We start from the raw sequence: 19,155 nt of genomic DNA on the forward strand, positions 1-19,155 counted from the left end.
AATTCGCAAATTTGGAAAGCCTTATTTTCCACGGGGGGGGGGGGGTAAATGCCTAGAACCATAAAAATGAGGTATTTTCCTCATGTTTGACTGAATCAGAAAAAAGTGGTGGGCAAAAAGAAACGAAAAACTATTATTTGTGGACAACTGCACTGCACACATTCCCATTCCTCCTCTAAAATGGGTTTGTGTAAAATTTTTGCAGGCCAACAAAACATCTAAATTGCAGCCACTAGATTCAGGAATGATAATAAACTTCAGGGTGCTCTACAGAACTAAAGTGGTCAGAAGATATATCTCTGACATTGAAGACCAAAAGGTGAGAGTTATTAACCTCTTAGAGGCCATGTGATCTGCCGACAAATGTTGGGGCAGCATAATGAGCAAAACAATAGCCAACGGCTTTAAGTTGTGTGGATTTGAATGGCCAGAAAAAATCAAGCTGAAACAGAAAATGGGCCACAAGTGGAAGAACTACTAGAAGTTGGACCTGAAGTGGAACTTCCAAACGTTAACATCAAGTCTGAATGGAATGAGGTGATACCAGCATTTGAAGATTAACACTTGTTGACAAGGGAATAGCTGTAGCCAGCACTTGAACTGATGAAGAAATCATAGAATCCCTAAACATTGATGAGACTGCTCCTTCTGACTACAAAAACAAGCCAGCAGACATTACACCTAAAGAAGCCAAAGCTACAGTTCATACTTTACATATGTTTTTAGAAAAAAACATTAATGTACCGGATTGTATTTTTTCATTAGTTGTTTAAAAGAAAAATATGACAAACAAGCAGAAGAAGATAACTGACTTTTTAGTAACTCGAATTTTTATTTGTTTTACCTCTATATTATGAGTCAAATTTTGTATAGAATGACCTCTATAACTTGAACTATGTCTAAATCAAACTATACATAACTCAAAGAAAAATCGTGGCCCCATGAATTTTGTGATAGCAAGAGTTGACTGTACTACGGATATACCTTTTTGAGATCCTGCATGCCCATAGTTGTCCTTTGATTTAGTTCAACGCTCTCCAAAATTTCACCTGAATACTCTTAACCTTTTTGGACACACCCAAGATAAAGTGCCCCCTCCCCCCCCCCCATTTTCAAATGATAAGCCATGTGTATGAAAATAGGCAAATTGCATAATTTACAGCTCAACAACCACTGTTGATTGTTGGCCATTTCAGGTGCCTGCTGACTTTTGTCAACATTTGTTATGCATTGTTCATGAATTTTTTGTCAAATTAAAAGCTTCAAAGAAATAGAACTTGCATTATATAGGAATATCAAACCTAAAACAAGCAGAAAATACCATGAATGTAGAATTAAAATCTAAAACAAAGTTCCGGGATAATTTTTCAATTAATTTAACTCATGAAATGCTACAATCCAGGAGTCATAAGCATGTGTAGAAAAAAACGGGTAAAACCCTCACCAGTGTGAAATAGCTTTTATTAGCATATGTTATGACAAGGCAAACCTGTTTGCAATATTTTTCTCTGAAAAGCCAACATCCAACATCCATAGCATGTCCACCATAACAACACTAAAACCATATATCAACATCATCCAGAATCAGAGCATGTCTCCTGACTTTTCACAATGGATGGGTTGAGAATGCAATATATTGCTAGAGATGCAAGCAGTTATGATAATATACATCCAACATGGATCAAAAACCTCATACCAACATAAAAACATAAACTATAAACCTGTTTTATTCTTGGCTGCAATACATCCCCAACACCTAGAAATGATCATCTTTTGTATGTATTATAAAGAAAAATAAACCAATATATAAGCCTACATCAGACAAGCACATCATGATAACTCCAGTACCAGGAAAGGTCATGGAGAAAATTTTCCATAATTGTTTCCTCTGGTCTCTGGGGAGAAATCATATAATACATCACACTCAGTCTGGTTTCAAGAATCACCATTCTTCACCATATGCTTTTGTCTCTCTAATCAAATCTATACAAGAATGCTTTTCTGAGAATAATACTCTAATTGCTGCATTTTCGGACTTCGAGGGTAAATATCATAAAATTGGGAGTTTCAGTCTAGCTAGTCTTCCAGGGTAAGACAGTTTCTGCATGCTAAATACCATTTTAATGGCACATCTTTGAGAATCTGAATGTCTTTCTTAAAATCCGGGTAGGCCAGAGACATTCCAACTTCAAGCTTTGGGGACTAGTCCTTTGTACAAAAGACCATTGACTTTGGAGGAACAAGTGGAAAAGGTGTGCTTATCAACCCCAGAGTTGAACTAGCACCAGCAGCATTCTCCATTCTTTTTATTCGTTTAATTTGCCTTTGGCTTCTTAATTTACATGTGTAAAAAATTTGCAGGAGTTGACCTATGTACTTGAGGAATTTTTAGTGTTCAGGGGCAATATGGCTTTATTTTGCTATGGATTTTCATTCTGTAAAGATTTTGTGTAATAATTTTTTCTTCCTCTATTTGTAATTGATTAATATTCAATTTATGTGTATTTGTTTATGTAAACATTGGATATTATAGGAGGATCCTGTGAATTTGGATGGAATTAATGAAGATGAGTTGGAAACATTGTTAGATGAAGCTATTCGATATAAGACCCCAAAGGATGCTGAACAAAGTAGTGATCTCTTTAGAGTAAGTGACTTCTAGCTTTGGATATTATAGGGGCTTTGTTTTTTTAGACGGAATATCCTTTAAGGTATCTGAATAGCATTGCATCAATTTTATTTGTATGCAAGAGTTTCCAAAGAATTTCAGTTTGTCTAATTCAGGTGTAACTATGAAACACAGTTTGCTTTGTCTAGTTCAGCTGTTACCATCATAACAACTGTAGGCAGACGTGGATCAGTCCTGCCTTACTATTATTTATGACACAAGTAATTTTTGGATCAGAAAAACAAAAAAATGTATCATTAGACAGGAATCTATAAGAAAAAGAAAAATTTGCTACAACATTTTTTTTTTATTGAAAACAGGTCCAGTTTGGGTTCCAGAGTAACTCGTTTTCAGAAAAGAGCGGGAAGGTTCTGAGGATTAAGCTCTTAATATTTGAAATCTGGTGTAGTAATATGAATTGAAAAAAAAGGCACATTATATCAAATAATAACATATGGCAAAATATGACTTGTATGACTATAGAGAAAATGTTTGATTTGTAGAAAAAATTACTGGGGCGTTGAGCCACTCACTTCGGTAATTTGGGCTATGAATAGAGAAATCCCTCTCTTGTTACCTGTATTTGTGTTTGTCCAGGAAGTCTTTTTCTGTGAAAGTTTGTCAATTTGTCCAAAGTTCATTAAAATGAGCAATATGTCTAATTTTGCCTAAAGGTTTGCCACGAAATTTCCTTTTGAATGTCAAGTTTTTCTTCCCACCCCGCCCCCGTCTTAACTTTTAACTGCAATTTGAAGCGCTCTACCTACCCTGGGGAAATTTGAATTTTGTAGATGCTATTTATGTTGTTTTGTAGATGCAAATATGTTCCTATTTAGCTTTTGAAAGGATAAGCATAAGGTGTACTGTTTTTCTTTTAATAACACACGTTGAACTTATGAAACCGAGTTTGACAAAAGTACAACCAATATTTTGCTTTATATAGTAAGCTCCTTAAATAAGTTGGCTTGCTTTTTTTTTTTTTTTTTTTTTTTTTTTTTTTTTTTTTTTTTTTTTTTTTTTTTTTAGAGGTTAAAAACAGGCAAATTATTTGAAGAATAAGTTATAGAAAATAAGTTTTAAAAATTATTAATGGGTATGGCTTGGCCCCAATGACCCTCCTTCTGCACATGTCTACCTTTAGCAGCATCAAGACATTCTCAGGTTCTAATTTCTAATTTTCAAATGGGGTGGGAAGAGGTTGTAAGGAAGGAATGAAAATAAAATAGGAACTTCTTGGGAGGGGATAAACAGGGAAGCTTTTAATAGGGTCGGGTAGATCAGGAGCATGTGTGTCCTTGTTGGACTCAGGTGGCTTAGTGTTGCAGTAAGCTGATAGTACTAGTAGTAGTAGCGACATTTTTCTAAAATTGTGTATTGAACTCTTGAAGAAAACAGAGCTCGTCTCCACCATTCAGGACGTCCCCGTCTCCTCATAGTTGGAAAAAGGAATAAAATGGAAAACAAATTATAGTGTTCACCTTTTAATGCTCTTTTTAGTGTCCAAGGTTTTTTGTTCAATATGACAACAGAAAACAGATCCAAGTGACTGTGAGAAAACATTAGACTTTTCGCTTTGTATAGTAATTTGGATTATGGTTGATTTACTTTGACAAACATTTTACTATCGCACTTTGGTCCCATGCTTTTTACATTAATAATTGGACAAGGACCTTCTTTTATACAACATTTGATTTAGCTTATTATTTTATAATGTAATAAAAAAAACTTCACAAAAAAGAAGTTTGCCCTAGAAATGTATAGAGCTACATCGGATCAAATGTATTTGAGGCTAATGGGGGGAGGATAGATAAAAAGGACGTTTGAAGGAGGTTGATTGCCCTTCAATCACTTTCGACTCCTAATAAGGGCGCTGGAACTTTCAGTTTTGAATCGAATGAGCCTCCTCCGAAGACTCTACGACCACTCCTTCAAATCGGCGTGGCCTGGTAAAAAAGAAAGAAAAAAAAATAATGTGTAGGTGCCATATCGTTCTTTACTTAGGCAGCACTGTTGCAGTGCTTATGATAGTGATATCATTAACTTCATCAATACTGGATCATTACATTCTTAGGTGTGCTAAGTCTGGGCGGAGACTTTGGGATCCTAGAAATCCTTGAAATGCTCCTTGTGATTTTCCATATAAATAGCTTAATCAAGATTATACAGACCTGTAAATTTGGGTTTATTGTGCTAGAATATTCTAAACTAACTACAATGGGTGCCAGTTCTCTAAAAAAAAAAAAAAAAAAAAACCGCTAAGATGTGATCCCATGTTTACAGCTCTCTAGCTTTGCATCAGTATCTAGAGCAAAGAGTATGAAGCTGAAAAGACAGGAAACTCAAGTTCGTCTCTGAGAAATAGATAATCAACGCCACCTAATGCCACTTATTAATCTCAAACTTGATTCCAAATATTTAAAAATATTGGCTGCATTTTCGTCTCACTCTTTTTTTCTTTTGCTTTGCATTGGGCCAAAGAATGAAGAACTATCTTGCCAAAAATGGTTCAGTAAGGACATTTGTTTACCTTTTTTTGAAATTAGCCTATATTCTGGTTGGGTCCAAATAAAATAAAATCATATATATTTTGTTTAATTGTGCTGGATGGTGCTGAACTCTAATGCTGCTCAGTTATTTTTAATTTCTTTGAAAATACTTATAAAGGATCAAAGTTCTCTCTCTAATTACTTTTCCATGTGATAAGATATGGTGGATGTCTAGACTGGGGTGTGCTGTGCTAACTTATCTGAAGTTTAGCCAGGCCATCTCAAGTCTAGTCCCCAAAGCCACGCCGAACTTGAATTTGGTAGTTGGCGGGCGGAATTACGCGTGCTGATGGCGGAAACTTTTTCAAAAGGCTTTGGAAAGTTTTGGCGGTGTACCGCCGATTGGTCGGTGTTTGCTCTATTTATTGTAATTTTTTCGCTTATTTTTTAATTATTGTGAAAACTAAATTGGGGTTAGTTCTAATCGAAATTCTTTTTTCCTTCTAAGCTAAAGTTCTTGGGATTCACAATTCCGTTTCAGCTTTGTTACCATAACCTAATCTCAATCAAAATAAGGACGAGATATCGTAACTTCTCCCAAACATTCTTTAGTCTAAATAACCAACACTGAGACCTTAAACTTCCTGAGAATTGAAGTGGTCCGACAAAACAGGGACAAAATAAATTTCCTTGCACCATATCTCCTATGGTTAATTCATAAAACCTCAAAGAAATCTGATCACTATATTTTATTCCATGTCTGGATTTCCTGGTCTTTTAGCCTGCATTCCTCTTCTTTGATTACCCTATACCTATGTGGCAATTCCATGTGGTTTCTTCCCTTTATTCTGATGCTCAGAAAAAACCGTGTTTTTGCCCACTTTACCATTGTTTTCCCTTAAATGACATCCCAACGAAAACTAGCTGTCGCATTTTATAATCTGACTTACAACCTCTCTCTTTTTAACTTTTCAGACCTTTTATAGTAGCTCTTCTTATTTGCTGTTTTTTTGCTTTATTGAGCCAGAATTAAAAATTCAAGACACTTAAATAGAAATAAACTCAAGCACTTCTACTTACAAGCTTTGACAAGCTTGTAGTTGGCATGTATACAGGCCAACACCGAGGACTTAGCAGTTAATATTAGTCCTGCACCACTGAAAACTCTCTCTGTTGCAGCACTTGTTGCTGGGAACGACAGAAATTTCCCTTCTGAAAGAATCTTGCCAAAGCTGCAATTCATGACAGCTGGGTAGAATACCTTTTCCAGAAGGCAATGGTTGAATTGATTGCATCAGCCAGGACACAATCTTTTGATCTCCTGTCATTGGCTGCCAGGATCAGAAATAAATCTACTTGACCCCGAATCACATCATCATTTATCCTATTCTGCATCATCACTGCCCTGGCATATCATCTGATAAAGCAGCTTCCTTTTCTTTGGTGTCTAAGAATGAGGATATTTAGAGTTGCTGCTCTTTTTAGAAAATCCCCTAGCCACATTCACACAACTGATTTGGGTAGCCGATCCACTGACAGCACCAGAGATTGAAGTCTCCTCTTCAACCTCTTCATTGGCCCTTTTTTGCTGTTCGAACGAATTCCTTCTACATTAGCTTGCTCGCCACAAGTTGAAGTGGGACCTGGACTGTTGATTGGACAAATCCAGTTCACAGGCGATGTGATATAGTAGCATATGTCAGTCTCCGACACTGGAATCTTAGATCAGCTTGAAATTTTTGGAGCAAGTACCGTGGGCCAAAGGAACAGATTTTCAGAGCCGCATGCCACTTCCACGCTCTAAGACTGCTGACCTTTATGGTCTTGACGCGAGGAGACTTCACGTGTCATAGTTCAGGGAATCCTTGATTGTTGAAACTTTAAAGCCTGATAGAACCAGGACTATAGAAATCAGTAGTCTGAAATTTCCTGGGAAAAGTGTCTTTGATATTAGGGTCCTGTCTATGAAGCTCCAAGCGAATATTTTGGTTAATTCCTGGCCATGCTGTAGCAGAAGTGACTGACTAATCTCGAGCGATCAATCCCAGACGAATTATTCAAAAAATGTTCGTGTCCATACGCTATGTCTACTGTTCTTTGACTCTGCAGCTTTGCTGCTTATGAGCTTAGCCCAAACCTACCCCTCGGTTGTCTTGTGTGTCTACCTATTATCGTGCTGTATCATTGAATGCGTAAGGTGTGTCCGCAATCCTTCCACCAACCCTCCTCCCCTCAACCTAACAGCAACTTCATTGCAGAAAGGTAGGCTTGTTGTACCTTGTCGGACTTAGGGCAATTCAAATGTTTCCAATTTGGATAATTAAAGGACTAAAATGTTTTGGGGTATCGTAATTGGAAATACTACTGGACCTTAATTGGACTCGTTTTCTTTTACTTTCATCTGTTCTCGCCAATTAGTGTCTAAAGTGCAGCAAATTATTAAAATTTGACGGCTCCGGGAGTCTGAGCGCAAGCCAATTGCGGCGTTCAAAACTATTTTTGATATTCTGTCTGGTACATCATTGCAGTCGTAGTTAAAGGTATAACTGTTTTTTCTTTGTATTTTTTCTTTATAATTTTACTCCCATTGTCAATATTTTGAGGATTTAACCTTATTTGACGCATTTCATAACTGTGAATATTATAATTTAGTTCTTCTACGCACCTTTCTCTGCTTCTATTGTCAGTAAGAGTATAGCAATCCGAAAATGCAAATTACAAGCCCTAGCCAAATCACCCAAGACTATTTTAAATTGGTATTCTATGTTCTAATCGTAAAGCTTTTTTTACTCTGAGAAAATTTTCTATGATTGTCTTGTTACTTAACTTCCTGTATAATTAGTCAGCATTTTACGCTTAATAAAACTTGGAAGTTTTGGCTTGTGAATTTCATTTCTGTCTTTATTTCTGGATAATTTTGAATGACTTATTGTATTTACGACTTTAAAGAAAAAAGTAATGAGGGATGGATATTAGAACTGAATTAAAGCTGATTATCAGGCTCACTGTATAAAAGGGAAACTTCCACACCCATATACCCCCAGTAAGGGTTTTATTTACTAATTGCCTTCCAAAAAATTGGAACTGAAAATTTTATTATTTAAAACAAATGTAAATAAATAAGCTTTTTCATTCTCGAGTCATTTTGGTTAACAAATCAAGATTTTTATGACATCACTCTTGAGTTGGAGCATTCATTATTGAAATATTGAAAAAAGTCCAACTGTAGCGTAGATGGCAGGAAATTGAGGTGGGCGCCATCTCCTCTCAGACACAGGATAAGTATTCGATTGCTATTACTCGTATCTTTGTTCAAATGTTGCATAAAAGTTGTTTCTCTTTGTTTATTATCGCTTATAGATAAGGTTGTCCTGTATGAAGGCCGGTCGACACCCTCAGTCTTTACACTGAAGTAGTGTTGTTGTTTTTTTTCTTCATGTTTCTCCGAAAGACTCCCATGGAAAATTTGGACCTACAACATTCACTTGTAGGTCCGTGGCGTTTTACAAAAAGAGTTTAAGTCCATTTTTTTAAATGACTTAAGCATATAGTTCGAAAGAGCTCGAAGAAATGTATCGATTGGTTTATTCAAAATGGGCTTATCTTTAATTCTGACCTTGTTATAAATCGCTCCAAAAGGGTGCGAAAAAGAGCCTAAGTCTCTTATCTTCTAAGTAACGAACAATTCAGCAATTTCGGGAAATTTACGTGGAATCAGTTCTTTAAAGTTTCAAGTTTCTTAAATTCTGATTTATGGGAAAGATTTTTTCATTTTGCTTACTGATTTCTCTCCTAATAGCTGATGTGCAACTATTGAATATTGTATAAGCGTCAGTTTTGTTACATAAAGTGTATATTCATGGTTCATATTTTTATGAACCGCTCTTGTGCTTATGGATGAATGCACCTCTACACGCCATTATGGTTTCTGGAACTCAGGGGCTAATTGAATTGCCTTTCAATAATATTTAACTGACTAGTTATTTTAAAAATTTGGTTGATAATATTTTGTCCCTGGTCGGTCACAAGATGTTGTTTAGCGGTGCAGAATGCCATAGATCGGCATTTGATTGTGGCCCCATCCCTTTCCTTATTAAAAAAGGTAGTAAACTGAACTAAAGTTTGATTCAGCTTTCTAACTACCCCTGTTTTAATGCTATTATTCCTGAAAAAAAAAATAATTAAACACGTACCCTTCTCGAGAAAATAGGAAATGTCTTGTTTTGTAGATAAATAGTAGATTTAGTTTTCTGAGAGTAATAACTATTAACGGGTAAACTTTAGGGTGAATTTTGCGTATTCGGAATCAGCTTCATGTTAATATTGTGTTGACGTTTTAATCAGATCTGTGTTTTTCATAGTTTTGGTTTCTGTAGACTAGGATCGCTATTCGTTTATAGTTCATTACCACAAGCTGTTCTGTTTGATTTGAGCCTTTCACCTTTTGTTTTACAATGTTACATTTGCTTTATAAGTGTTAGAAAATATAGCAGGATATCTTCAAATAAGTAGGGGATGGGGGAGTTTAAACACCAGGCAATTTTTTCATGCTGACGTTTTTTCCTTTTGTTTTCCAGTTGTTCTAATCGTAGTATCTATCCCAAAAGAGTACAAATAACTTACTACCATGGTTTAACATGCACTTAACTTCTCCACGCATTTACTAGTTACCAAGATCTACTGTTAATAGCTCCACATCGATAATACACTGATTTAAGGCAGGTTCATTGATAAATCACTTTAGCTATTTTGGACTTTAAACAACGTGAGCCAGCAATTTTCAGCGTTGAACGAAATGCGTTTGATTATCATTTATTAATTTTTCTCGGACACTTAACGCCACACTTAGAAAAATCCTAGGGTTAGCCAGTAGACCTAGGACTCGTCAATGTTCTGGCTTATATGGTGAGGTATCTGCCATGCTTCGCATTATCGATGCAGCGTTTCCTCCATCTGGAACTCTGACCTGGGCTAGAACATATATTGTCACTATCAGGGGTAATTTGTAAACCTCTCTCGAACATTCCAATTAGAATAGCGATCATAAAACTTTGGTACGATATGACGCTGGACCAGGGGGGGGTTGGCAAAATGGAGGTAAAAAGAGTGGTTCGCCGTGCCTGATCCATTTTACACCAAAAAAGGCGCCAGATTTAGTATGTTTGATCAAACTGTCTAAAAGCTTATAGGCTACTGACTTTAGTCAGTAACAGAGATCTAACATATATCTGCGTATACATGACTTTTATCAACTTCAAAGCTGTAAAACAAATCTATCCAATATTTGACCATTTGGAGACTGTATCAGGATTGTACTAGAGTACCTCCCGAGATTGTTTTGTCGACTTGGCTTATAAATGCGGTAGATTAGGATCTAGCCACAAGGAGACCTGGCGGCCCCAAGACATTAAAAAACGAACTGAACATTTTTCTTAATTGGAGAGACGCTTACTTTTTTGATCGAGGCGCTCCCTCTTGTTTTTTTTTTTTTTTTTTTTATCTTACTCAAGAACCTTCATGCTTTTTAACTGTATCGTAGGGTGATTTTTTAATGGGGTGTTCCTAATTTTCAAAATTGTCTGAGAAGGTGCCAACTTGTACCCCCCCCCCTAATTTCCATAATAAAAGAGCAGTTAAAGAAGCAGTTCACAAATTTAGGTAACTTTACTTGTGAGTTAGCAACGCAAAATGAACGAAAAGCTACTTGGAGCTTTCTGGTACATTTTGAGAAGTCAATCTGGCGGAGTACTTGTATATTTTTCGATGGTTAAATAAATGTCAGAACAGCTAATTGACTCGTACCTTTGAACATTTGCCAGAATAGAGAATATTGTTTAAAATTTAGGAATTAATGCAAAGAAATATCATAAAGTTTTATTTTCTACCTAAAATTAAATAATTTTTCCATAAGCCAAGTCTATTTTAAAAGTCACTTCAAAAGTTATTTCCCGAAAAATGTCTAAAAGTTTTAGTTCTCAAAAACTATTGATTTAATGTCTTGATTTTGGGCAGTCGTCCTCTTTTACCGGCGAGCTTATTCGGAATAAGCTCAATAATTCAAATTTACTTTTATTTGTAGTTCTACTTAGTTTTCTGACGCATGAATTCTCCATTTCTAAGGTTTCGACTATCGCTGTATAATTCTTATGCACCTAAGAATTTTTTCTTTTTCTTCTTTTTACTGATAAGACTGGCTCCGTTATCATGGGTGATTTTGGAATATAAAAAAGTATGGTTTAGCTTATGATCTTGAAGTGTGTTAGTGATAAAAACATTTTTGATGTTTGCGGTATTTCAAACGTTTCCAGCTGGGTGATTTGTCTAGTGTCTTTGTTTCCAAATTAGTTGATGTGGAAATTTATGCTGAAACTAGGGATGATAATTAGGAGTTGATTAGGTTGTCATACTGGTTTGTCACTGCTTTTTTTCTCTTTTTTGTTAATCTAAGTGTGCAATTTATTTTCATATTGAAGTCTAAATAATGGGGTGAATGATAATAATCTAAAATAGTTTTTAGCATAAATGTAGTTAATTAATGAAGATCTCAAGAGCAAATGACGAATTTGAAAGACCTAAAGTCGCATATATATTCATATAGACCATTCCGAAGTCCAACTGATAAAATCCATACCTTATATTTTTTTTTTAAATTAGATTTTTTAATCCCACGAACTAAGATTTTATGTAAATCAAGCCATTTTGCTTCTTTTTTCATAAATTAACAGAGATCTAATCGAGTTAGTTTCTGTGATAGAACAGTGGATTGATGCTCGGCTTGGCCATAAGAGGCCCCAGGATCGATCCCTGCTGCGGCAATGTCGGACAACAGGCTTGTCGGGTTCGGTCACAAGTTTTGGGTTCATGTCATCCTCGGAGGCATATTTATTAGACATATAGACTGTTTTGAACGACACGGGCATCTGAAAACTTTTGATCGAATTTTTTGTGTGTACGGGAAGAGGGGGTCTAGTAATAGGTACAGAGGTGGCCAATTACCTTCCAACCACTCGTTCCTTAGAAAGGGCACAAGAACTTCAAATTTCCAAGAAAATTCTTCTGGCAGATATGAGTATAATAAAAGTATTTTTCTCTTTTTTTTTTCAATAGCTATAAATGACGAAAGAAATTTAAAACAGTTATAAACGAAATTTGTTCTTCCTACTCTAGCTGGTCTCATCCAGACATCGACAATAGATGGCTCTAAGGGTGACAAATCTTCTTATTCCTTTTCTTTTTTTTATAAAGAAAAAGCTTGTGTCGAATGCTTTCAGTTTTTATGTCTCAAAAAGCTTTCTTCTTTAAAACATAAATGGTAAAATTTTACTTTAGCTACTTTTGGCCGTCTCGGAAAGGGGTTAGATTAGGAAAATAAAACTTTCAGGGATGGGTCTACAAACTACAATGTATCCCGGGAAGGTATTTTGAAGTACCTACCTCCACTCCTTCTCCCTGTAGAGGGTCCTGAAATTTGCCTACTTGACCTATTAAAATTTCAACAAAACAACATTTTACCTCAATTTTCAGTTATCACTTTCTTTTTCTCTGGCTTTAGTTCTGAAAATGTAATTCGTGTTATTTGAGAAGAATTTTAAGCCATATCAATGTTTTTTTTCAAAATTTAGGAAATGTATTTGCATATTTTTAAAACCTTATACATTGAGATTGAGCAAAGTTTTGGAGCTGGAAACAATTTTTGTTGTACTTCATTTACTCAGAAGATTTATTTTGCAAGGTTTCAGTTTTATAGCACACAGATTTTTAAAGATCATCAGAGTTTAGGACCCCCTAGAGGGAGAAGGATTAGAGGAAAGTACTTCAGAATACTTCCTGGGATATACTTTAGCCTGTAGACCCATCCCCGAAAGTTTCATTTTCCTAGCCTAACCCCTTTCCAAGATAGCCAAAAGTAGCTAAAGTAGAATTTTACCTAATTTAATATTAAAAAACGCATCATTCCAATTTTTCCCTTATAAAATAAATATGTTTTGCCGTTTTTTTTTTTTTTTTTTTTTTTTTTTTTTTTTTTTTTTTTTTAATCTAGTTTGCAAACCAAAAAAACTAAAGTTGTGTTTTATTATTCGAAATTTATGTAAAGACTTCTAAATGATGAGTTTTCATGTTAACTAATTTTCTCTTGATTTTCGATGCATTTCTTCATTAACTTCAGAAACAGTTCACAATTCATAAAGCTTGCGTCGACATATGGATGTAAATGCACAAGAACTTTTTTTTTAGATTTTGTGCTTAGGATTTCTTCTGTAGAGTTGACTCCCCTTTAATTTGTCACAATGAATAGCTTGATTAAAAATTGATCTACACAAAAGCGTTGGGTTAGCAAAGTTGGATATGTCTTCTACGGGTGTTTTTTTTTTTTTTTTTCTCGTTCATGCTTAATGATTAGTCTTGGATAATTGGGAGGCGGCTCATATGTTAAATCTTGGGCTTTTTTTTGTTACATTTCGGATCAAGGACAGTGAACAACCCTTTCTGCCTCCTCTATGCCATTTTTATCCTGCATTGTATCGTACCAAAGTTTCTAGATTTTCATTTTAATCTTTATGTTAAGGTCTTTATAATGTGCTTAATGGTGATACTATGTGTGTCTCCCGGGGTGGAGTGTGAATACCGCATTCATAATGGAAGTCTTCGTAGATACTTTGCTGTGTAAGTCAAAAAATTGGCAAGTCCTGGGTTTACTGGCTAACTCTAGGATTTCCAATTACGGCGGTAAGTGCTAAAAATTGCTAGTAAATGATTCTATATGGGGCTTTTGTTACATCATATTATCAAACGCTGAAATTTGCACGTTCATATGGTTAAACATTCGAACTACGCTAGCAATTTGTTTGTCGCTGCATCGGCCCTACATCCGTGTTCTATATGCATGACGTTAGGAAGAGTGGAGTATAGGAAATGGTATGTGCGTGAAGCAATAAGTGCATTAAATTAAATTATTTACTTACAATTTACGTACTTTTACCCTTTACATGTCTCAACCTCAGGATTAGTCGGTAAAACCTGACTTTGACCAATTTTAAGGCTAGTGCAGTAACTGATACATTAAGTAGATAGGTAGACATCTTACGTTTTATTGGAAATACAACCATATTGGGATAGAAAAACTGTATTGCTTTCGGGTTTCAGAACCTGAGCCTATATCGAGAAATATATACACAAATAAAACTGAATAATATCATGATCCAAAAACACCAATAGCCCTAAAACCGAGATCATCCTGGATCCAAAGGCTGCTACTTTCTTAGCAGCCCAGAGGCTCTAGGCTGTGGAACTCAACATGTAGCTAATGAGAAAAGGTAGAAACAATGCGCCGACACCACTGTCAAATCATAGGCAGCGTGCTAGCGCTGCCTAAGTAAAGAACGATGTGGGAAGAATGTGTTTTTTTTCTCCACCCGGGCACTTTGTGTCGAAGGAGTTGTCGTAGCAAATTCGAAAAGGGCTCATTCGATTGGAAATTGGTGTGGCTAGTGCTCTTTTTAATAGTCGAAAGTGATTGGAGGACAACTAGCTCCCCCCCCCCCCCACGCCCATCATTCCCCGAAACACATCCCATCAAAATTTTGAGATAGCCATTTTGTTCAGCGTAGTTGATTTCCACCTGGAAAATATGTTTTTGAGGAGGACACTCCACCAAAACCCTCGGGGCAAGGGTTTTAAGTTATGCCCTGAGGATATTTAAGAACGATGTTGGCACACTGTACTATTTATTCTTTTTTTCCTTTAGAGCAGGGCACTTCATATGGAAGGGGTCGTCGTAGAAACTTCAAAAGGGGCTCATTCGATTGAAAATTAAAGGTCTAGTGCCCTTTTAATATTCAAAAGTGATTGGAGGGTAACTAGCCTCCCCGCATGCCCATCATTCCCTGAACCACATCCAATTGAAATTTTTAGATAGCCATTTTGTTCAGCGTAGTTGATTTCCAGATAGAAAATATATTTTTGAGGAGGACACTCCCCCACAACCCTCAGGGCAAGGGTTTTAAGTAATGCCCTGGGGGCATATAAGGTTTTTATAGATGGCGTTATCGCAGAAACTTCAAAACAGGCTCATTCGATTGGAAATTCGAAGGGCTAGTACCCTTTTTAATAGTCGATAGTGATTGGAGGGCAACTATCCCCCCCCTCCCACGCCCATCATTCCCCCAAACACATCCAATCAAAATTTTTAGATAACCATTTTGTTCAGCGTACTTCATTTCCAGATAGAAAATATGTTTTTTAGGAGGACACTCCCCCACAACCCTCAAGGCAAGGGTTTTAAGTTATGTCCTGGGGGCATATAAGGTTTTTATAGAAGGCGTTGTCGTAGATACTTCAAAATAGGCTCATTAGATTGGAATTTCAAAGGACTAGTGCCCTGTTTAATAGTCAAAAGTGGTTGGAGGGCAACTAGCCCCCTCCACCACGCCCATCATTTCCCCAAACACATCCAATCAAAATTTTGAGATAGTTATTTTGTTCAGTGTAGTTGATTTCCCGATAGAAAATATTTTTTTGAGGAGGACACTCCCCCACAACCCTCAGGGCAAGGGTTTTAAGTTATGCCCTGGGGGCATATAAGGTTTTTATAGAAGGCATTGTCGTAGAAACTTCAAAAAAGCTCATTCGATTGTAAATTCAAAGGGCTAGGGCCCTTTTTAATAGTCGAAAGTTATTGGCGGGCAACTAGCTTCCACCACGCCCTTCATTCCCCCAAACACATCCAATAAAAATTTTGAGATAACCATTTTGTTCAGCGTAGTTGATTTTCAGATAGAAAATATATTCTTGAGGAGGACACTCCCCCACAACCCCCAGGATTATAAGTTATGCCCTGGGGGCATATAAGGTTTTTGTTGAAAGCTTTGTCGTAGAAACTTGAAAAAGGGCTCATTCGATTTGAAATTCAAAGGGGTAGTCCCCTTTTTAATAGTCGAGAGTGATTTAAGGGCAACTAACCCCCCCTCTCAAGCCGACATTTTTCCCAAACGCATCCATTCAAAATTTTTAGATAGCCATTTTTTCAACATAGTGGAACATTTTGGAAATTAGGTCTTTTTGGATGACAACCCCTCCCCCCACATCATTCAATTGGAAATTGAAAGGGCTAATGCCTTTTTTAATAGTTGAAAGTGATTGGATAGCGACTAACGCTCCTCTCACGCTCACCATTTTCCCAAACACATCCAATCAAAATTTTGAGATATCCATTTTTTTCAACGTAGTTGAACGTTCTGGAAATTTGGTCTTTTATGATGATAACCCCCTCAGAGCCCTCAGTGCAAGGGTTGTAAGTCATGCCCTGGGGTATTTAATGTTTTATATAGAAAGTTGTTGTATAAATTATAGGCAGCATGATTGCGCTGCCTCAGTAAATAACGGAGACGCTCGAAAACGAGATAAGAAACGGGGACTAAAGAAGGACGGAGGCACTCCCCACTAGTCCCGCGAGCAAGGGTTTTCTTTTATATCCAGGGGGCATATAGGAACGATGTTGGTAGAATATATTATTAATTTTTTTCCTTTAGAGCAGGACACTTCTTATCGAAGAAGTTGTTGTAGAAATTTCGAAAAGCGCTCTTTTAATTGGAAATTTGAGTGACTTGTGCCCTTTATAATAGTCGAAAGTGATTGGAAGGCGACTAAACCCCTCTCATGCCCACCATTTCCCCAAACACATCCAATCAAAATTTTGTGATAGCCAGGTTGTTTAACGTAGTTGAAAGTTCTAGAAATTCGGTCTTAGAGGATGACAACCACCCTAACAGACCTTAGGGCAAGGGTTGTAATTTATGCCCCGGGGGCATATAAGGTGTTTATAGAAAGCGTTGTCGTTTCAAAAAGGGCTCATTCGATTGGAAATCGAAAGGCCTAGTGCCCTTTTTAATAGTCGAAAGTGATTGGAAGGCTTGACATTTTATAGTAAAGATCGAAGTGGGTATAATGTATGATTTTTTGTTGTTATTGTTGTTTAGAAGGGGCACTTCGAATTGAAGGAGTTGTCGTGGGAACTTCTAAAAGGGCTCATTCGATTGAAAATAAAAAGGGCTAATGCCCTTTTTAATAGTCGAAAGTGATTTGAGGGCAACTAATCCCCCTTCCACTCCCACTCTCCCGCGTCCTTCCTACACCAAACCTCCCATTTCTGCTCTTAAAATTTAACCAAATCAAAATAGCGTAAGTGTATCCAAGCTATCAAAGAAAGTAAACAGATTTTTTTTCCGAATGGTACCAAGTTTTCCAGTTCAGGTCAACTAGAGGAGGTATGAAACTAAACTAAACAGTACTATTTGTGTCCAGATTTTTAAAAGGGTGTATGTTGTTAAAAATTGCTGAAAAATTTTCTCCAGCATACAAATAGCAGGCCAAACTATAAAGTCTTTAAAAACGAAAAGATTTAAAGTATTATTTTCTTTTTCCCTGGAAAGACTATGTCAATATAAAACGAACAGAAACTAATTTAAAAAAACTTTTTCCACAAAATAAGTTTTTCAAAGAAAAGTAAAGAACTCCATTAAACAAGAAATGAGCAAAAATTAAATCAAATAATCTACCAAGCTTGAAACTACCACAAATTAGCATCGATAAATAAATGAAACCCAAAACGGACAGAAATTACAATAATTAACCCAGGCAAACTCAAAACGAGCAGAAATTAACATAAGTTGGGCGCAAAACCCCTATGTCTTCCCATGGCCAGAACATAATTTGTACTTAACTAAAAAAATACGAATGAAATTGGATTGTCAGTTTAATGTATATATACTGTTATTTGGCAATCAAAATGATAGTATCATGTAATTTATTAAAGCTATAAAAGTAAAAACCTTTACATTTTTTCTGTGGAATGCAAATTGTGTTCTGACCTTTGGAAGGCATAGGGTTTTGCACCAAACTTATGTTAATTTCCGTTCGTTTTGGGTTTCATTTATTAATCGATGCTGATTTGTGGTAGTTTCACGCTTGGTAGGTTATTTGATTTTATTTTTGCTCATTTTTGTTTAATGGAGTTCTTTACTTTTCTTTGAAAAACTTATTTTGTGGAAAAAGTTTTTTAAATTAAAAAGGCAGCTCAGCACAACATTTATGAAAACCAATTACTGGCACAACACAGGGGACTCAATTTAGGGCAAGGCACTACCTATCATAGAGCTACTTACCAGAGCCAGTGTACCAACATCTCATCCTAGGTGGAGAACACAGTTTATATAATATACCAGTAAGTTTACCGCAGATGATTTCTGACTTTTCATTCTCGGTGCAAACAAAAGGCATCTCACACTCATGCCTGCACATGTCGTTCACTGATTGGTTGATCCAGCGACATGGTATTGTCCGTACTTGTTCCGCAGGTGAATAATCTTTGTCTACCCGCGAAAAGATATAATGCCGCTTATGTTTATATCTGCTTAAACGTTCTCTGGAGCACTCGCACCTCGGTCCGGGTTTTTATAATGGGTGAGATAGGGAAAGATCATACTGGATAATTATATAAACTGTGGTGGAGAATAACAAAAACATATAATTTAATTTGACCGTAGAACTAGGAAAACTACTGTTATTTCTAAATAGTTCTCAAGAAGACGTTATTGGCGTGGAAGTGTTCTCAACACAGTGAAACAAGATTGAAGTTGCCGAAAGAAGTCAAGCTTTTTTAAAAGGAAGAATCACGAAAACAAAAGTTTAGACTAGAAAGATTCATGTAAAGCTAACTTAGTTTCGTGCCACAGTTATCATCTAAGATGACTTCTAAGAACGACATCTGGGAAATAACGAAAAGCGCTTCGAAATCGCATCTACTCTTTCATTGTAAACCACTAGAACTGATTGTTTTCTCCCCATTCTGGAAAACGCACAATAATACAATTGGTTTCAATCTAATCCAGGCAGTCTGCTTAATTTTTTTTTCGAATTATTCGCGTTTGTTTCTCTCTTATCTATGTTTTTTCTTTTCCAAGACCAAAGTTTATAGATAACGTGGTTGGTCGAGTTTATGATTCA

General features: G+C 36.3%; 1 protein-coding gene across 2 annotated transcripts in view; it reads left to right on the forward strand.

Annotated features, from left to right (window-relative positions):
• LOC148947815 (uncharacterized) overlaps positions 1 to 19,155 on the forward strand; it is a 73,189-nt gene that overhangs the window by 11,682 nt on the left and 42,352 nt on the right. For both annotated transcript variants that reach the window (XM_089096240.1, XM_089096241.1), the window contains exon 2: positions 2,534 to 2,647. In XM_089096240.1, coding sequence (XP_088952366.1) covers positions 2,534 to 2,647 — 114 coding nt within the window. The remainder of the gene's footprint in view (positions 1 to 2,533; positions 2,648 to 19,155) is intronic.

Source organism: Artemia sp. Qi Xiang Cuo, chromosome 10 (assembly GCF_049724085.1).
Source record: "Artemia sp. Qi Xiang Cuo chromosome 10, ASM4972408v1, whole genome shotgun sequence".
In the NCBI taxonomy this organism is placed as follows: domain Eukaryota; kingdom Metazoa; phylum Arthropoda; class Branchiopoda; order Anostraca; family Artemiidae; genus Artemia; species Artemia sp. Qi Xiang Cuo.